Raw genomic sequence first — 18,798 nt, 5'->3', positions numbered from 1 at the left:
ACAGCACCCATGGCTCGCCCCATGGGGTCAGTCCGCTTGAAGAAGGCGAACCCAGTGACCCTCGTCCTCGGTGTCTTCCTGTGCATTTTCATCATCGTCTTCCTTGTCGGGCCTTCCAAGTCCTCCAGGCCAGAGCCCGCAGGCACCGCCTCCCACCATCTCTCGCCGCCCACCGCACCCTACCGAAAGAAGTCGAAATCAGACACAAGACCGCCCCCAGTCGTCCGCTACAACCTCAACAATGTCACGATTACTCCCGATCCAATTACCAATCGCGAGTCTGTCCTCATCCTCACGCCCATGTCCCGCTTCTACCAGGAATACTGGGATAACTTGCTGACCCTGAGCTATCCTCACGATCTCATCTCTCTCGGCTTCATCCTGCCCAAGACTAAGGAGGGCAACGCCGCGACCGCTGCGCTGCAGGAGCAGATTACCAGGACCCAGGACACAGAGAAGAAGTTCAAGAGCATCGTCATCATGAGGCAGGATTTCGAGCCCGCCATAGCATCCCAGGACGAAGCAGAGCGGCACAAGATGGAGAACCAAAAGGCTAGGCGTGCGGTCATGTCCAAAGCTCGCAACTCGCTGCTTTTCACCACTCTTGGTCCTCAGACCTCGTGGGTTCTCTGGCTCGATGCCGACATTGTCGAGACGCCGCCCACTCTCATCCAGGATCTGGCCGCCCATGACAAGCCTGTCATCGTGCCCAACTGCTTCCAGCGATACTATAACGAGGACACCAAAAAGATGGACGAGCGGCCGTACGACTTCAACAGCTGGCAGGATAGCGAGATCGCGCAAAAAATGGCTGAGTCCATGGGCCGCGATGACATTCTGCTTGAGGGCTACAAGGACATGCCAACGTACCGCGCGTTGATGGCATACCTGGGTACCGACGAAAAGGACAAGAGCGCAGAGATTCCTCTCGACGGCGTCGGTGGTACGGCGCTGCTGGTCAAGGCCGACGTCCACCGCGATGGCGCCATGTTCCCTCCCTTCGCTTTCTATCACCTCATCGAAACCGAGGGCTTCGCCAAGATGGCGAAACGCTTAGGTTGGCAACCGTTTGGGCTCCCGAATTACAGGGTGAGTAATAAACCCCTGAATCAAGGTCGTGCAACTCATGCTGACAATGTGCAGGTCTACCACTACAATGAGTAATGAGTAAGCATCATGGCGGGATGCAGCAACAGGAGCACGCCAAATACTCTTTTACCCCAGAGGCAATAGACCTGTAAACACCCGTTTCCTCCTTCATCAGCCGCTGTCGACAAGTTCACGGCCCGGGCGGCGGCGGCGGCATTACGAATTTATGTGCGGTGCTTTCTTGTCCATTGGAAACATATGTCTTTTAGTGTGCAGATACCCATCCTGTATCTTGCCGACATAATTGCATTCGAAATTTGAGGAGGGGAAAGGGAGGTGCAAAAAGTAAAGAGACGGCGTTTTTGTAGTATATTTTTTTGCCCATGTCACACAAACAACAAACTACGCATACAGACTTTTATCGAGGCGACGATAGGTTCAGGACCAGGAGTCAAGGAATAGGCACGATAAGCGGGTAGGCAGGCTGCGGGCGCCGGCGAGGATCCTGAGCAGATGCGATGCGTCCCACCTGTGTAAGAATAAACGAAGCGCCAGGGATCGAGAATGGCGGGGAGAAACGGGCTACGTACGGGTGACGCAGGACAGACTTGCAGCATTAGAAGGTGTCTCTTTTTGGTACGTTGCGCCCAGGCAGTGTGATAGAGAGCGAGATGAACATGGTGTTCTGTTTTTTTGCACGAGGGTACATACACCACGAAATGTCCCAACTTCTGTTCCCATGGAAAATTACAGTCTGATGAGCCGTCTTATCAGATGCCCTTCCCTACCCTACCCAACCCACGCGCGCCATCCCTTCCATGTGCAACCAGCCAAGGAATAATAATAAAGATTATAAACTGTCCAAAAGACCCCGTCCCATTTCCGCTCCCGAAATCCCGTCCAAATTTCCTGCTTGTCTCTCCCTTTCGTTGTTGCCCCGTTTCCAACGCAGGGCGTGTTGAATGAGCTTTCTTTTTCCAATGCTCTCTTCCTCCCCTACCTCGAGCAGAACAACACCATGTGGGGGTTCCCACCACGTCAACGAGAGAGCTAACCTATGGGCCGTCGTACCGTCCCTCATCGTCCCGACACCAGAACTCGACGAGGGCGCGGGTGCCCAACACGTCCCCGCCGCGCAGCAGCGCCGCGACGTCGACGTTGAGCGGGCTGTCCGTCTCCGGGTACGCCAGCAGCGTGCGCACGGCGCGCACGCTCTCGAGGACGCTGTACGCTGGTGTCCAGGCGTCCTTCAGCAGGTCCAGGCAGATTTCGCCCGTCTGCAGGGCAATGTTTGCGTGCACGATTGGCGTGACGAAGCGTATCGTTGGCGGGCGGAGGGGGTAGTCTGTCGGGATCTTGATTTCGAGGAGCCAGCGGCCGTCTGTGTTGTTGTGGAAAAGGAGTTGTTAGCAATGTATACACTTGTGCGTATTCTCTTAGCTATGAGCTTGGGGAGTAGGGAGAGAGGGGGAAGAAGGTTGCCAAGAAGCGCAATTGACGAGGAGCGAGGGGGAGGTTCTCTCTTCCATACCATCATATCCATTCCCAATCCCCCGTCCATTAATCACAGCCTGCCACAGCAACAAGTCCTCATCGTCGACCGGCCCGAGCCTCTCGATGCCCCTCTCGTCCTTCTGTTCCCCGCGCCAGACGTCAAGCTCCTTGATGAGGCGCTTGATCGCGCCACGGCCGTCCGACGAGGACTTGGACTTCTTCTTGCCCCCAACTGCTGGGCCCGTTGGGTTTGAGCTAGAATCGGGGAGGTTCTGGATTCGCCACGACATCTTGAGGATGGGCGCCGGGGGGGAAGGAGGTCGAAGGGATGGTGCCAAGAGCTACGTCGTTTGGGCCCAGATTGGTTTCGCGATGCTGCTACTGCTGATCGTGTGTAGACCAGACAGTCGGAATCTGGGAATGTACGGTTTGCGCGCTGGCTCACGTGGAAACTGCTAGTCGCAATTGGAGAGGGAGCTTTGTTGGAGCTTTGGCATGGAGGTGTCGAACTTTCGGATGGGGGGAGCTCTTCGCTTTAGCCCAGACGTCAGGTAGCGTGAGGCAAGTGTATTCAATAGCCTGGAGCTCGACCACGGGGTACCTTTCCCCCAATGTGAGCCAACCAATCAAAGGTATGACGCGACAAAGGAGTGGACCCACGGCTTCTACCGAGGCTCCTGGCCATGCTGTTCAAACGCACATCGGGCCCATCGTTCGGCCCCTGACTTTGCGGGTGCTCTCCGCAAACCTGCGTGCCCCATCGTAGCAGCAGATGCTGTCCCACGATGGAGACGTTGCGTCTCGCTACGAGTCACCCTCATTGTTCGTCTCATGTAATCACGCTCCATCAAACTCAAGGTGACTCAGAAATATGTTCATTAATATTTGTCTACGTCGCGGGTTGTCCATCGTCTACAGGGCTGAAGCAGCCGGCCGACCAAAGAACCAAGAGAACACTGTAATTGTGTCTCGAATTGTCTGCCTCCTTTCTTTTCGCCTTCCTTAATTCGCAATTCATCCCTGATATGTCCAGAGAACGGAAACAAAACCTTTGAACCACATGTTTCCGCCCCCTCGCATAGTGCCTAAAGACATATGGCCGCGTACCTGCTGCTATGCTCATGCAACTTGCTGCTCATGCTATCATCACAAAGAACGCCGAATTCATGTCCCAAAGAAGCTCGTGCTATCGAGAACGCTTGGCCTCACAGTCCGTGTAGAGACCAGCGCCGAGCTTGAGATGCTTTTCATCTGGTGGTAGGAGTACGTTGGTGATGGGTGACGTCTACCAAACGTGTTCGCTTTGGAGTCGTTGCCCCTTTTCCAGTTAAAAAAGACATTATCTCGTCAGATAGATCCGCCGAGAGAGAAGGTGTTAAAAAAGTTGTACAATAATTCCATATACATGCGTCGTGAAGTCACCTTTATCGATGTAGGTGCGCCCCGGGCAGCTTGCGACCAATCGCCCGGTCTGGATGGTGAGAAAGATGGGACTTTTCGACGGTTCTACGCCGAGTTGTCTTCCTTGTTGGGCTTCCAGAATCGCATCATCCGGCTGAGCCGCTTCGACTTGCTGGACTTGTGCTTCTTATCAGTCTCACCATCATATGAAACTTCCATCGAGAGCTTGCTTCTTTCGCCGTGTGAGCTGCTGATCAACCTGCTCAGACTAGCGAGACTCGATCGCCGACGACCAAATGCACCCGATCCGAACGCAGCAGATGACACAGAAACAGGTCGTTGCTGTTCGGGGCGGAAGCTCTCTGGCCTGAATTGAGAGTTGGTGGCAAACGAGCTATCCCTTGTCATGGTTGAATGACTGGAGGTCAAAGAGGGGATGTCCACAGAAAGTCTAACCTCAGGACCCGGCTCGCCGAGAAGAAGAGACTGAAAGTTGTTTTCCTCGTTGACCGACGATGGCGCCGTTGAGATGCGCTGGGCGTCGTAGGACATGGGTGACCGAGGTGATGGGAACGAAGAAGCGTGGCTCATGGAGTAAGGGCTGACGGGAACATTGGAAGGCGTGGGCAAATGCAAAGGACTGACGTCGACAGGCGCCAAGTCCTTGCTTGCGAGAATTCGACGAGGCGAAGGAGTCTCGGAACCGCTTGACTCTGCCTTTTCCTGAAAGAGAGATGCTGTTCGGAATTCTGGCATCTCGGGTAGCTCAGGTACGGGCTCCTCGGGGATCGTTGTTTCTTGCAGAGAAGCCACAGACCTCTCGGATCGCATGCTTGTGCCCCTCTTCACTTCCTTGTCGGTGGTTATCGAAGCTGAATCGGCGGTGCTGTCGTCGACAACGTTAGACGGCATGATGTCGAGTATAGGCTTCGTGAAGGTGGTGGCAGGCGGTGTTGTCTCGTCGGTAGGCACATCCGGGTCAGATTGAGCAGTTCCCCTCCGAGCACCAACACGAGCTTGCGAGGCAGGAGACTTGACGCCATTCTCATCCTCCTCCTCGTCCTCCTCAAACACGTCAGCCATGGTTGAGCTGCTACCAAAGCGGTGAATACCAAACCGGCCGGCTTCGAAGGGGACCATCTCCGGCGCACTCTCTGCTCGCCGGTGGTAGTGCATGCCAGGTCCGCTAAAACCCTTCATGCCCTGCGCGCTGTGCAGCTGGCGCTTCGAGGAGCCTGCGGCTTTCTGGGCTGCCTCCCACTCCGGATTGTTGGGAAGAGGGGTGTTGAAGGGGCCAAGGGCGGCATCCAGGTCGATCATGGGGAAAGAGGTGTCGTCCTGGGCTGAGGCTGGACGCGGCTTCCACTCTTGAACGGCTTGCGGCTGACTGGAGGAGTCCGTCACAAGGAGGGTAGGAGTGACGGGCTCAACGTCAAGTTCTGGTTCAGCGAGGAAGACTTCCTCCTTGACCTCTTGTTCCACAGGCTCGGGTCGGATGACCTCGGCGGAGAGGTCTAGATCCTTGCACTTCTTGGCACGCCGCTTCTCCTTGCGGGTCAGGATAGAGCCAGCCCAGGTTTTGACCTTCTTCTTCTTCTTGGACTTCTTGCCGTCCTTGCTGTGGGGATCGGAGGCGTCCGAGGTTCCTACGAACTCCGAAATATGTTCTGAGGAAGATGACGACAAGCTATTGGGTTTTGATGCAGATTCAGAAGAACTGGAGCTGACAGGTCTATTACGCAAGGGCGATGCTGCTGCAGCGAAGGGATCAAGACCGAAGAATGACCAGCGTTTTGGTGTCTTGGTCGGACTGGGCATAGGCGGACCAACGGTGGCTGCCTCGGCCACGTTGATGAGTGCAGGAATAGAGTTTCGCCTTCTGGGAGAAGCTCCCACAGACTGAATGCTTTGGGACCGTTCTAATACCGCGCCAGCTGTGCTTGGTCTGGATTCGTTGGTCTGGCGTGACGGTGTGAGTACCAGAGGAATAACGGGTTCCGTCTCAATATTTGTGATGGTTGGGATAGAGATGATGGAGGAGATGCTGCCCGATACGGAATGACCGCCGGGTCGAGCTGTGACGGTGCTGGAAGTGTCGCTGGAGACCATAGACAATGGGCGCGGAATGAATTCCAGTGTATCAGAAAAGCCAACGCGAGCGCGGGTCACTGGCCTGGCCACGGGTGACGCTCGGCCACTCGAGCTTGCTGATCCGTCCGACGGGGTGTGCAGCTCCCTGGGCACCTTCAGCGAAGGCTCAGACTCAACATACTTCAAAGTCTTTTCGTCGTGCCCTGTGGGTTGATTCTCCAAGCGTCTGTTGTCGTAGTCAGAAGGGCTCGTTGGCGCGCTGCTCCCTCGAGGGGGCCCTGACGTGGGAGGCTGGAGGATGAGAGACAAATCGTGACTTGAGAGGGCAGCAGATCGGCGATGTTGGTGGCCTCTACGACCCGGGGGCTTAGGAGGGGGTAGTTGAAACCCATTTCCCGCAAATCCACTTTCTGGTCTCGTCGGACTCGTGCTCGCTACTGTGATGGAGTCACCAGAGCGAATGCTTCCGCCGACGAATTCACTTCCTCCTCGTCTGTGGCCGTGGCCGGGCCTTGAGGCAGACAGAGAGTTGGGCGATGGCACGAGGCGAGGTGATATTGGCGGAGGAGAAAGCGGAGGGCTGAGCAAAGCGGTATCGGGAGACAGCGAAGCACCCGGGTTGAATGTGAAGTTTGGGAGCGCAGGCGATCTCCGGTCGAAGGATTCGGCAAAAGGAGACGACTTGTCCTGAATCTCGATGGCTGACAATGGACGTCGCCCAGTTGCCCTTGAGAAGGACGAAGGCGCGGAAGCCGAAGAAGGCCTCGCGGGGAAGACGAAGGGAGGATTCGGCAGAGGAGGCATCGTTCGCGGTGATCGTTGGGGACCTGAGCCAGAAAAGGATGGTGTTGTAGAAGAATTATCCAGCATTGCCGGGAGAGGGAGCGATTGCATCGAAGGGTCCTCCAAAAGGTGAGTAGCCGGTGTTCCCATAAGACTCTCAGGTCCAACAGCAGTTGCCATTCTCGACTAAGCCGCGCTGCGGCAATCGTGACAGTGAGAAACTAGGCGAAGGACATAGAAAGTCGTGAAAGGGAGTAAAGTGGTCGTCGGGAGGAATCAAATCGGGATGTGTTTCGTTTCCTGACGTGGGAGGACGCGTGTTGGAGGATTTGCGAGGTGATGACGAGACTTGTAATTAGTTCTGTGGCATCAGACTTAGCAAACCAGGCTCTCGTCGGTGCTTTTTTCCTTCGTCGTGGCACGGAATGATGAAGGACTGGCGGGCGAGCGGGCACCTTGCGGAAAGTGTCGAATGCGGCGCGAGGGCGATTGGGAATTGGACGAAATTGGCGTTCACGACTGCGGACGTGAACAGAGCCAGGCGACCGGGTAAGACAAATGCTATTTATCGAAGTTGAAATTTTCAAGAAGTTGTAAAGGAGCGGACGGTGCAAGACCAGAAGCAAATCTGCAAGATTCACAACTGGAATTGGACCACGAAGCTGAAGTCAAAGAGCGACAACGGCTTCGGAAAAGGGTTTTGGGGGAAAGAGAGTTGATAGGAAGAAGAGGGGGGTTGCGACGCGGAAGACTAAAAGAGAGGATGGGATGGATGGGTGGATTTGGGATTAGAATTGGGGACAGACACACACCCACACAGAGGCACCACAGGCACCACCACACACACACACTCCCACACACCAGCAGAAAACACAAGAGAGAGCGAGTGTGGAAGCGACGAGTCGGGTCCAGCGGTTGGGGGGTGGAAGTCGGAAAATAGGGGGGGGGCGTGGTGAAGGGGAAGGGATCAGGGAGGGTGTGGAGGCAAAATCTGAGTTGGGTTTGGGCCGGCCGGGGGGGAGAGGGGGAGGATGGAGTCGTGCAGTGAGCACTGAAGAGAGAGTGTGTAGTGTGGTCAACAGTGGGCAAGTGGCAGGCAGACGGGCGGGCACTCGCACTCTCTCTCTCTCTCACCTCACTGATCAGTCCCTCTCTCCGTCCGTCGCGCCAGGGACACTAGACACAGGCCAGGAACAGGCGAAAAAGTGGATGCGCGATGGTGATTCCATCTGGATGTGAGGTCAGGACTCGGGCAGGGTCTGTTACAAGGCAAAGCAGGGACGACACTCCAGGCTGGCTCTCTCACACACACAACTCTCCCTCCGGAACAAGCATCAGCAGGCCAGGGCTCCAGGGCTCCAGGGCTCGAGGCAGCCAGGTTGATGGGGCAGCGGTCGCAGTCGCCAGTTCTCTCTGTGTTGGATCTGCAGTGTGCACCATGAACCAATAAGAAGTACCCTGCAGGGGCAGCGTCTGCAGGAAGGTACTTGGAACCTCGCAGCTGCAGATGGGGGATGCAGGCCAGACACACGCCAGACTCCAGATTAAGGTAAGGTGGGAGTACCTTACAGGCAGCCAAAGGGCAGGCATAGGCGCAGGCACTGAGCAGAGGAAACTGGCTTGCGCAACGCACAGCAGTTCTTGTGACCTCCCTGGTGTCATTCATAGTTTGGGAATTGATGACAAGATTGAAATTAGGTGTAGAGTGCAAAAGTGAGAATTGGGAAACCATGGATATACGCTGAGAGCGACGAACGCACGTACAGCACGCTTCGTTTCTTGCTCTGTCTTTCGGTATAGCACGTCTAACCATACCCATTAATTCATATTTACTTGCCAATGCAAGATAAACAAGTCAGACTGGACTGCTTTGCTCTCTGCGCTCGCCCGCTCTCAGATGGATGGATGGCCTTACTCTCAGACTGCTGCAAGAACCTCCTGTCCTGCGCATCCATCATCTTACAAGTCATGACAGCGGACTTTTCCACCTTCTTCTCCTCCTCCCGCTGCATGCAGTGCGCTTCGGTTTTGGCTTCTGAAATCCAAATCCAAATGCAGATGCAAATGCAAATAAAATTCCTGCCCTTCCGTCCACGTACCCGCGGAGTATTCATGCCCGTCCTGCCGCGCTGCTGCCGCCACCATTCTGCATTCACGCACATGCATCGCAGCAAGTCGACGGGCCCTGACAGATACTTGTGCGGCCCTGCAGCTGTACCTCTCGTCTGTACCTATCGTACCTGCAGTTTTTCTAAACCTACTTGCCAAGGATAGGTAGGCTCTCTCGCAGTAGGTGAGGTAAACCGAGGTGTAGTCTGGACGACCCAACCCAACCCGACCACTAGAAACCGTTCTGTGCCTGGCCAACCCGGCCAAGTCTACCTCTCCTAGGCCCGTCACTATGGTGAGGAGGAGGAGTATCGCAAGCCAGGAGACGGTGTTGGCTGCCACACCCTCACCCGCTTCTGCAGGTCAGCTTCTTCGTAGACACCACCACCTCACTAGCCTGCCTTGCCTTCCAAGGTAGCCGGCTCTGGCTCTCAGCAGTTCGCACTAACAAGCGGCCATCTGGCCATGGCCGCAGCCCAGGACTCTTCTGGACGCCTTTGAACACGTCCAACTGCTGGGTAGCTTAGCTGTCGCACAGCTTCTTAGCGGCGGGCCACCAGACGTTGGGCCGGTCGAAGTTGCGCGGTTGCCCTGGCAGAGAGCCCCTTTGGCGTCCATGGCGGCGTTGGCCGACGTTTACACCGCTTCCCCTGCCGCGACAACGAACGCGCCGTTTGATTGTTTGCTCTTCTTTGTCTCATGCCACGCTGCCACTACCAGGCGATAGACCAGACTCATACTTTTGCGAAAGGGATTCTGACTTTATCGAAATGGTTTTGCCATAGTCTGAGACCGTTGCGGGTGGATCTAGCAGTCCTTCGCCTGCAAGTCAAAGGCCTGGTGCTTCCCGTCCCCCCAGGGGAAGGAAGGGAAGGGCAAGGGAAACGGGAGCGGAAACAGGGGCGTTGCGCCCTCCTCTCTGGAGCATTAAGCCCAGTCAAGCCAGTGCACACTCGAGGTACCCAATCACCTATTCGTAGGAACCTACCTAGTAGCTTGCGTGGTGTGTCGTGCATCGAGACCTCCATTATTTCCTCTAGCACAGCATATCCATGGCGGTACGTACCTGCTCTGTACCTTACGTGGGTACCTGCTGATCGCTGATGAATACCTATCCGTACGGTGTACCTGCCTACGTTTTCCTAAGCTCACTCACGACGGCAAGGCACAACAAGCGCATCCCATGGGCAAGCCGGCCGACGCGCACGGCCAGAGCAAGAAACTTCCCTTCAGAACACGCAGTAGAAGCCATTGAGTCTTTTGCTAGCGTGGCGCCTTTTCTTGTGGTCCTTACGGCCCTTACGAGCTCGGCAAGTTGACTGGTCCTGGACATGGAGATGGACCTGGACCAGGACAACGCGAGGCAACGCAGACCAAAGTGAATCCCGCAATGAAGCAGCCGCAACCACCACATCCAGACGACATCTGCCTCACTAGACAGGTGTTGCCGGCCCAATACTCAGTGGACTACCAGCGCCAGTCCATCTCAGCTCGGCTCAGCTCAGCTCAACCAACGGCACCTCCGCCCTCTCTGCCCTAGCAGCCGATGCCGACCGGAGAAATCTGATGCTAACAATGACGGGACCAGACGACCACCACATGGCAGGCGTACACCAGACGAATCATCGCTTCTCCGACCTGCCCAAAGAAGGCCGCCCTAGCAGACAATTGCCTCTCTAGGCACCGCACCGCTTGATTTGCCTTCACCCACGCCCCCTCCATCGTCGCCATCGCCCCATTTACGGCAAATGGCAGAGAAAGCCAGAGTAAAGAGCAGAGCCTCGACGTCGTTGAGAGAACAGACGAGACGAAGAGACAGCAAAGTCAAGCCCGGCCAAGTCATGTCATGCCCTGTCGTCCGTCTGTCTTGCCAAAGTTCAGCAAGGCATAGCACAGCACAGCCAGCACCGCGCCGCTCACTTACACTTTCGCTCCATCATCTGGCTGCACACAGAAAAGACAGTCTGTTGTTATTGGCTCCGTCTCCCCGACCCGAGCCACCCGGACGAGTTTCAACTTTCCAGAATCCAGAGCCGTCTTCGAATTATGCCTCGACTCGACTCAGCTCGTCTCGACAGCTATGCCGCACCACGGTCCAACGCCTCGGATTCCTGCCTTCAATCCGGAGCCGTCGCCAAAGCGGTCAAGCAGCGAGTGTGTGTGGACAGCATTCTCACTGGACTGGTCAAATGTGGCTGCTTTGGAGCGGCGTAGGAGCCGAATTCCTCCTCCACGTCCAGATGCAACGGCCGCCTCTGAATGGCTCCTCGTCTCGAACCAGGGATGGTCAAGGGTGCAAAACGCATGTGCCAAGTCCCCGTCGTCACTTTTGCTCTCTCACTCTTTACTGCTAGGGCGCTGTGCGCCCGCGCACCCCCAAAGGCCTGCAGACCGCAGACGAAGAGCCACACACCCCCAAGCCTCAAGACCCCTCCCATCTCCATAATAAATCAATCGGCCAGATGACCGATAGCACCTGGCAGATCTGCTTGCTTTTTTCCCTAGGTTGGAATGGCCCTGCGGCCTGGGGGAAGACCACCTGTAGCGATAAACCGTCAGTCTCTAGCATAGGACCGAAACATAGTGCGCTGGACTTCCAAGTTTCTCTGTCACTATGTACGGTTCTGTGGATGGATGCCGGAGCCAACCTTGGTCTGTCTGGCTTCGTATTTGAGGCCGGGACCAATCTTTCAGTGCGATCCGTCACCCCGGCACCTCTCGCCGAAAACATCATCAGTCAACGTCGTTTTTGGGTGCTCGTGCTGCCTCACACTGGTGAGCAGCCAGCTCTCCTTTCCCACTAATGGTAACTGATGCAGCAAAAAGTCCGGATGCCTCCAAGTGTCTGCTGTCTGCGGGAAGATGGGATGGAAGTACCTTAATTCTCCCATGTTTCCCGTATTTGACGCCCCATCTCTCAACCCCGGCCTCTTGGTGGGGGAGCATGTCACAGTTGGAGCTGGATGGAGGCAACACGACGCGAACCCCAGATGGGACTGTGCCTCTTCCTGTCACTCGCAGACCAGGTTTCTATGCACAGAGCGCCCGTTGCCGAACACACCCGATTGCAGGACCAGATGGATACGCTGTTTTGTGTCAAACCAGGGACTTGATCGCCAGGTCGCTCGGCGTGGAGAGACATAGCCACGATGTTTACTGCGATTGTCAAGAAACGACGCAAGGCTTTTGACTTCTGACAAGAGAACAAAGAGAGTATCAAGCGGCATGAACTCTAATGTTTGTTTTTCCTGACGTTGCTACGGCTTGGAGCCGCATCTTGACTCAGTGTCCCTAGCCTCGGGGCTGATGATCTCTCGCGGTGCAGTATGCTAGTAATCGCAGCACCTCGGTCCGCCGCCGTCTTTTTTCGATTTGGGGTTCGACAGTCTGATAAGACCATTCATCCAACGCTTCGTGGCGACCGATGGGAAACGGGCAGGTTCTTTGTGCGACAGGGCCATTTCTGTGCGGCTTGACGGCAGTGGACAAAGAAGGCGAAGCTCCCCAAACGACGACGTTATTAGCCTGCTTAGCGGGCTGGTACTCAGCTCATGACCCTTCAATTGTTTCGAGTCGCCCGTTGCAACGGGAATCAACAAACAGGCGCCCGCTGTCTTGTTGCCGGTTGACCATGCCATGCATCAAATGACTCCAGAGTTATCCATGGCCGCCGTAGTCATGTCTCTCTCCCTGAGAGTTGCAGCTGCGCTGCAGGTGCAGATAACCTCCGCGCCTCCGTCTCACTCGAACCAGAATCCAGTCTGTCCTGTCAATCACTCGTGTTGCATCGAAACCCACCCGCGCGAATGCAAGCTGGAAGTGGTGCACAGACGGACCTGCATGACGCCACGTACCAATCGAGGCCGAATTGAGGTTCAAACGCCTGATAGCAACACGAAGGACTTGCGGTCACCAGTCGGCAGATTTTGTCGACGGGATGGCACATAGCAAGTGCCATGATAGATACACACGGCATGGCACGTACGTCAGTAGCAGCTTTCATTCAGCGCCCGACAACTTGGAAAGTTTGGGCCGGCGACATGTCCAACATGACTGATTGCCCTGAATGCCTTGGTAGCGTTGATTACCGAGATTCCCTCGGAATCATGGTCTGTCAGCGTCGGGTTCGTGGCCTGGTCCACGACACCGTGGATTCCCTCTCTGCATCAGACACACCTGCATGGGGAAATCAGGACCAGTTCCTCCTTGGGGAGGCCCTCATCTCCCGGCTGGGAACAAAAATCCTCCTCGTGATTGATGCTTTGCCTCCTTGGCTGGCAACCATCTCCACCGGACCAGGATGGCTCAGTTCTCAATGAGACCCATTTCCTCCTGTTCCCTTGTCCAATGTTTCTTTCCCCGACCTCTCGTCAGTCTTGCAAGCGCGGCTCCGGCCCAAAACATCCTGCCTTGCATCATTTCATATCCGATCCGATCTGCCAAATTGTTCTAAGAATACCAGTTTTTCCCGCGCCAGCCTCCCAGCCCTCAATCAGCGTTGGCGGGCGGCAAATCAGAGCGCACCGCGCCGGGTCCAGTCGAATTGCGGATGACCCAAGGTAATTTCGCCTGCCAGATGACTACGAGCCGCTTTCAGCAAACCCCACGCCGCCCACGCCTCGGTAATGACATTAATGACAGGAAGCGGTGGGCAAGTTATCATAATTTTCTCTCGACACTGCCGTTGTTCAAATTTTTGTGCACTGCCAGCTGTCCTTTACCTAATCTCACTCCTCGGGATCAAACGACGCCGGTATCCCTGCTTCAGGTGGCCAAGCACCCATCATCTAAGAGGATCTTTTGGGGCCCTCGCATCGGGAACCTGGGGTCGCAGTCTGGGATATCCAAGTTCAACGCGGCCTCGAACGCGTACGGGACTTCTCGATTGGTCAAACGAGCAGGGATGTCGTGTCCAAATTCTGATATTGGTGACCAAGTTGGCAACTGGAGACTGAAAAGGTCTGCCGCGTTCATCTCGGCAGCCTCACGAGCCACCACCACCACAGCTCAATACCGGATACCAGCCGTCATCTACTGGGTGCAATTCCATTGCAATCTGTCTGATTAATCCCGCTGACCCAACTGCCAACGTCTTTTCTACTTCCCTGGCCGTCATCTCAACAATGAGACCAATCATAACACTGCCAAATGCTGAGCTGGATGGCATTTCTCTTAGGCACATAACGACGTAATGTCTCAAGGCCGGGCCCAGCCCTAAGCCACGACCGTTTGATGAAAGCTGGCGACCTCCAGACGTATGACCAACAATTTCTTGGAAACGAATCTTAGGCGTCATTTCAAACAACGGGGGGCGTATTGAATCTTTTATTGATGTGTGACGGGGAAAGCCTCTCCCGAAGACACGCAGCGTCTGAGGCTTCTGTCCGAGGCTTCTGGAAGTACGAACCATCGTTTGTCGAACGATCTAGTCGATGGTTGGGCAGCGTGTCTCTGTCCCCGACGATCGAAATTGTCAGTTCAGACCCCCATCGACATTGATTCCCGATGCTCGCATTCCTCCTGCGCGCCAACCGCCCCCTTCCTCCCCTGGATGAGGATTCAGGACGCAGGACCCTTCACTAGCCACAATCTATGCACGTCCTTTAATTTGTGGAGTTGTACCGCCACAGGCGCAACTTCACTGGTTGGTTGGAAGCGCTAGCCGTCTCTGCAGCCTTGTGCCCCGCCGAAATTTTTCTGTTCGACATGGCAAACTTTCCAGCCGTCCGCAGAGCAGCGAATTTCAACTGCGCAAATTAACGTTCGATTAACGTTCCTCCGCCTCCAGCTCTGCAATTCTTCAACGCTGCCGTCATGTCCGCAGACAAGGCTACGGCTACGACCTCCGCTGCCGACAAGCCGCTTGGCATGCGGAAGAATGGTACCTCATCTGCCCCATTCTCCGGCCGGTACGGCGCACCCAGCTGACTCTCCCTGCGACAGGCAAGCAATGGCATGCGCCCAAGAAGGCTTTCAGACCGACGTCAGGCTTGACATCCTACGAGAAGCGCGCCAAGGAACGCGTTGCGATGGCGGCTATGAAGGCCAAGGAGAAGGAAATGAAGGACGAGAAGGAGGCAGATCGCAAGGTACTTTGCTGACCGCCCTCACCCCCTGTTGAGAGACGCCATGCTGACACAGCTTCCAGCAACGCATCCAGAACCTCAAGGATAAGAAGGCCGCAAAGGAGGAGAAGGAGCGGTACGAGAAGATGGCTGAGAAGATGCACAAGAAACGGGTAGAGAGGCTGAAGAGGAAGGAGAAACGAAACAAGCTCATCAATTCATGAGCGCGTCCGAGTCAAAAAGAGACCACTTGAGCGGGCAAAGGCCTTTCTGCACCGGCAATTTTTTCTTTCAACGCCGGTCCCGTTGACAAATACCGAAACACTGTCGGGGAGTGAAGGAGGATTCGGGCCTTCCGTTCCCGGGTTCGCGCAGCTCGGCGAACAAACAAGGTGTCACAAGGGCTCATGCGAGGGTGAACGTTATACGGGACAGGAGGAAACGGCTTCGGGGGAACGTGTGCTTAGAGTGCGGCTCGTTCATCGGAACGGCGGGCGCGAAAGTGGCACTTCGGAGGCGACTTCGGAGCCGGTGAAAGGCAGTTGGTGAGGTAAGCCCGCAGGAGACGGGAAAATGCGAAGAGAAAAGCGACTTGATTGTTCTCACGAAAAGCCCTATAAGGCTAGCCATCCGAAACTTCGTCGCGCGTTGCGATCGGAACAGAGGACAGATGACGGAGATGGAACCGAGCCCAACACCAGCTCGAATCAATCCATAGTTGACAATAGAAACGATAAACGTCTGACGTGAAGCTGTAAAACGAGGTGGTTCTCTCTGCATCCTCGGCTCAAAAACCAACATAGCAGGGAGGTTGCCGGCAGTGAGGTTCAGATGACGTTTCAGTTGATGCAAGCCATACAGGAGGAGCCTGGGGTAAGGGGCATGTGAAAGTGCGTCATTGGCCCAAGACGGACCACTCGTGCTGAGAGCTTCGGTTCCGCGCCGCGAAACCGTGCACATTCCACCTCCACCTTCCCGTCTCCTTGTCGGCCTGCCTGCTGGCTGTCCTCTCTCTAACACACTGCGTCAACCAACACACGCTTGCCCTTTTCCTTCTCCAGGGAACAAGCCACAATCTTTTGTGCCGTTCGAAGCATTGACCGTCCCAAGCCCAGAAGCCAAAGACAAGGCAGGAGACACACAAAAGTCTAACCGGGGCTCAGTCCATCCCACCCCAAAAGCCGTCTGGACCGAGTGCCCGCGGCGGCGAACGCGGTAGCGGCGGCCGGCGGCCCAGTGCCAATCAGCCAAACTTGGGATTTCCAAGGCCCACGAGTGACGAAACAAGAGACGACGGGCAACAGGGTGAAACCATGTCCGCCGCCCGCCTCGAGCTGCCGACGGCGGCGTCGATGGCAACGTTGTCGACAACAGCGGGCCTCAACAACTCCTCGTCCGGTAACAGCAACGGCAACGGCCACGGCACCTCCTCCGACAAGGCTGCTCCCGCGCCCGCGGCCACCACGACTGCGACTGCTACTGCTACCGCAACATCGACCGCCACCGCAGCTGCTGCCGCCCTGCTGCCTGCACGCAGACCGAGGCACCAGATCACCCGCTCCATCACCGAGTTCTCGCCGCCGCTCAAGATGCATCGTCACTGCCACAGCCATCACCACCACCCAACGCCGCAGCCTCATCACCACAGCAGCCGGCGGGACAACAGCAGCAAATTCCTCTTCCCAGACGAGAGGTCCCCTGGGCTGTCGGCGGCTGATCGGAGCTTGCTGATGGGGAGGAGCTCGCTCGACATGACGAGGTCGGAGTTCGCGACGCCCAGCAGGAGTCCGGACTCGAGCAGGCGGACGAGTGCCCTTGTTGGCCCCATGCTCGGGGGCGGAGAGAATTCTTTGAACGTCTCGCCGCCTCGAGGGAAGGGAAAGAAGGCCAATACTCCGACTTCCTTGGTGGTGGAGAAGGAGAGGACTGCCAACAGGGTCACGTATGTTTTAATCTTTCGCGCAAAGGAAAAAGGGATGTTTTCCATGCTGACTCGATGCGATATGTAGGGGTTTGAAGAAGTCGCTCGTGGACCTGAGCAGCTTCTCAACGACGACGACGCGCCGGCTTGACGAAACGTACTACTCCGTCCTCGAGAAGAAGAGTATGCTGCACAATACCATATCGGCGATCAAGGAGCTGGCGATGGCGTCTCGGCGGCTGACGGGGGAGTTTGAGCGCGAAGCCGAAGAGATGGCGCAGGACGTCGACGGGCAGCTGGCTACCTTTGGGCAGTTCAACGAACAGGAGCAACGTATCGAGGCGTTGCAGACGAGGATCGAGAAGGGCAGGACGCGGATTCAGGGGCTCGGGGAGAGGGTTGACCTTGTCAGGAGACGCATCGAGGGATGGGAGAGGGCGGACAGGGAGTGGCAGGAGAAGACGCGCAAGAGGTTGCGGACTGTCTGGATCGTCATGTCTGTCGTGTTCGCCATCTTGATCCTGCTGTTTATTGGTGCTCAGTATGCGCAGCAGGTTGGCGGTGTTGACCTGGAGGATGTCGCTGCGAAGATTGTTGAGAAGGGTGCTAATCATACTCCGGGCTTGGGTGTCGATGGCAAGGGTGGAGATAGTCAGGAAAGGCATGTGCCGCCGCTGTGGGGAGATCGTGCCGGAAGAGAAGAAGAGGACAGGTTGAGGGTTTTTGATGAGTTGTAGGTGAGGCATCTGGTATATCCGGTTTGAGATCGCACGGGATAGGCATTGCGAGTTTTTGCAGAGTAATATTTGATACCCCTCAATAAAATAATCGGTTACATCTACATTGATCCTCTGGTCCTTCTATGCTTATAGGCGTGTCTATCATAATTAGAAAGGTAGGAGTGGTTGAATGGAAGCCTCAATAAAGTGTGTCGAACGTTCAGGGCGCTCCGGACGCAAAGTTCACGCCAGAGGGGTTCTGATCACATCGACAGCTTTGTTTGACAGTATGTTGCTAGAAGAGTTGCTGGGGAAGTGAGGTGGAGGTAAGGACGAGGCCGTCGACAGCCTCCAACAGGTGATATCTCTAGATATCTTCAGAAGTGTGTGCGCCCTCTCGGCTCAAAGTCGAAGATCGATACCGCTTCTCAATTATTGAGGCATCCAAAGACTAGAAGCTACAGATTCCTCGTCTGTATCGACGTTGTCCTGCCCGTTGCGGCTCCTCTATCTACTCGCCATCACTGTTATGGCCACCTTCGTCATTGTGGTCGTCTCTTGTGTTCGCACTTCCTGCTTCATTCAGAAATCCTAATCAGTGGCATATATGTGTTTCTTGCTTGAGCTCGCTCAGGATACATATAAGGCCCAACAGTGTGCCAAGTAGGGATCGGGTCTCCTCATGAGTTCAGGGGCTGCTATCGTCCATTACAAAGGCCATAGGTGGTAGAAGAAGCAGTGTGTGGATAGCATCCGGTGTTTAAACTCGGATTCTATCACGTCCGGAACCGGTCTTGTTGCCGATATTCATACGTAGCTTAACTACGAATACTTCCCCCATTACGAGTTTGAACTTAAAAAAAGTCGCAGCTTCAAGCTGGTTTCATCGTGATGGTATGCTCCTGGCTCGAGACAAGAGTCACCAGCTCACAGATCTTCTTCACTTAATCCTTTGACTGACGGACGACGGCCAAGATACAGATACATGAGGTCAAAGATGATCCATAATTGGCTGTCTTGTCTCGCGGCGACAATGTCTATGACCCTGCCCATCCTAAGGCAGGAACCTGTCCCTTCAACCCACCGCTGGGCAGATCACAGCCCCATAATAAGGGAAAGAAGTCTC

General features: G+C 55.5%; 5 protein-coding genes across 5 annotated transcripts; 3 read left to right on the top strand and 2 right to left on the bottom strand.

Annotated features, from left to right (window-relative positions):
- Positions 1-9: 9 nt before the first annotated feature.
- Positions 10-3,042, top strand: GCG54_00004671 (Mannan polymerase complex subunit MNN9; the record flags this gene model as incomplete). Its single annotated transcript, XM_045404717.1, has 3 exons — positions 10-1,089; positions 2,136-2,468; positions 2,677-3,042. The coding sequence occupies 3 exons, from the start codon at positions 10-12 to the stop codon at positions 3,040-3,042; spliced, it is 1,779 nt and encodes a 592-aa protein (XP_045262660.1).
- Positions 2,145-2,873, bottom strand: GCG54_00004672 (Ubiquitin-conjugating enzyme E2 pex4; the record flags this gene model as incomplete). Its single annotated transcript, XM_045404718.1, has 2 exons — positions 2,145-2,470; positions 2,621-2,873. 2 exons carry the CDS (start codon positions 2,871-2,873, stop codon positions 2,145-2,147), a joined length of 579 nt encoding a protein of 192 aa, XP_045262661.1.
- Positions 3,043-4,089: 1,047 nt separating the features above from the next.
- On the bottom strand, positions 4,090-7,038 carry GCG54_00004670 (uncharacterized protein; the record flags this gene model as incomplete). Its single annotated transcript, XM_045404716.1, has 1 exon — positions 4,090-7,038. The coding sequence occupies one exon, from the start codon at positions 7,036-7,038 to the stop codon at positions 4,090-4,092; it is 2,949 nt and encodes a 982-aa protein (XP_045262659.1).
- Positions 7,039-14,781: 7,743 nt separating this feature from the next.
- GCG54_00004669 (rRNA-processing protein CGR1) lies at positions 14,782-15,256 on the top strand (the record flags this gene model as incomplete). The annotated part of the gene is made up of 3 exons (XM_045404715.1): positions 14,782-14,848; positions 14,911-15,056; positions 15,116-15,256. The coding sequence occupies 3 exons, from the start codon at positions 14,782-14,784 to the stop codon at positions 15,254-15,256; spliced, it is 354 nt and encodes a 117-aa protein (XP_045262658.1).
- Positions 15,257-16,345: 1,089 nt separating this feature from the next.
- GCG54_00004668 (uncharacterized protein) lies at positions 16,346-17,690 on the top strand (the record flags this gene model as incomplete). Its single annotated transcript, XM_045404714.1, has 2 exons — positions 16,346-16,974; positions 17,042-17,690. The coding sequence occupies 2 exons, from the start codon at positions 16,346-16,348 to the stop codon at positions 17,688-17,690; spliced, it is 1,278 nt and encodes a 425-aa protein (XP_045262657.1).
- Positions 17,691-18,798: the final 1,108 nt, after the last annotated feature.

Source organism: Colletotrichum gloeosporioides (genome assembly GCF_011800055.1).
Source record: "Colletotrichum gloeosporioides strain Lc1 chromosome Unknown consensus_54, whole genome shotgun sequence".
Classification (NCBI taxonomy): Eukaryota; Fungi; Ascomycota; class Sordariomycetes; order Glomerellales; family Glomerellaceae; genus Colletotrichum; species Colletotrichum gloeosporioides.
This window is presented reverse-complemented; position numbering and strand designations above follow the sequence as displayed.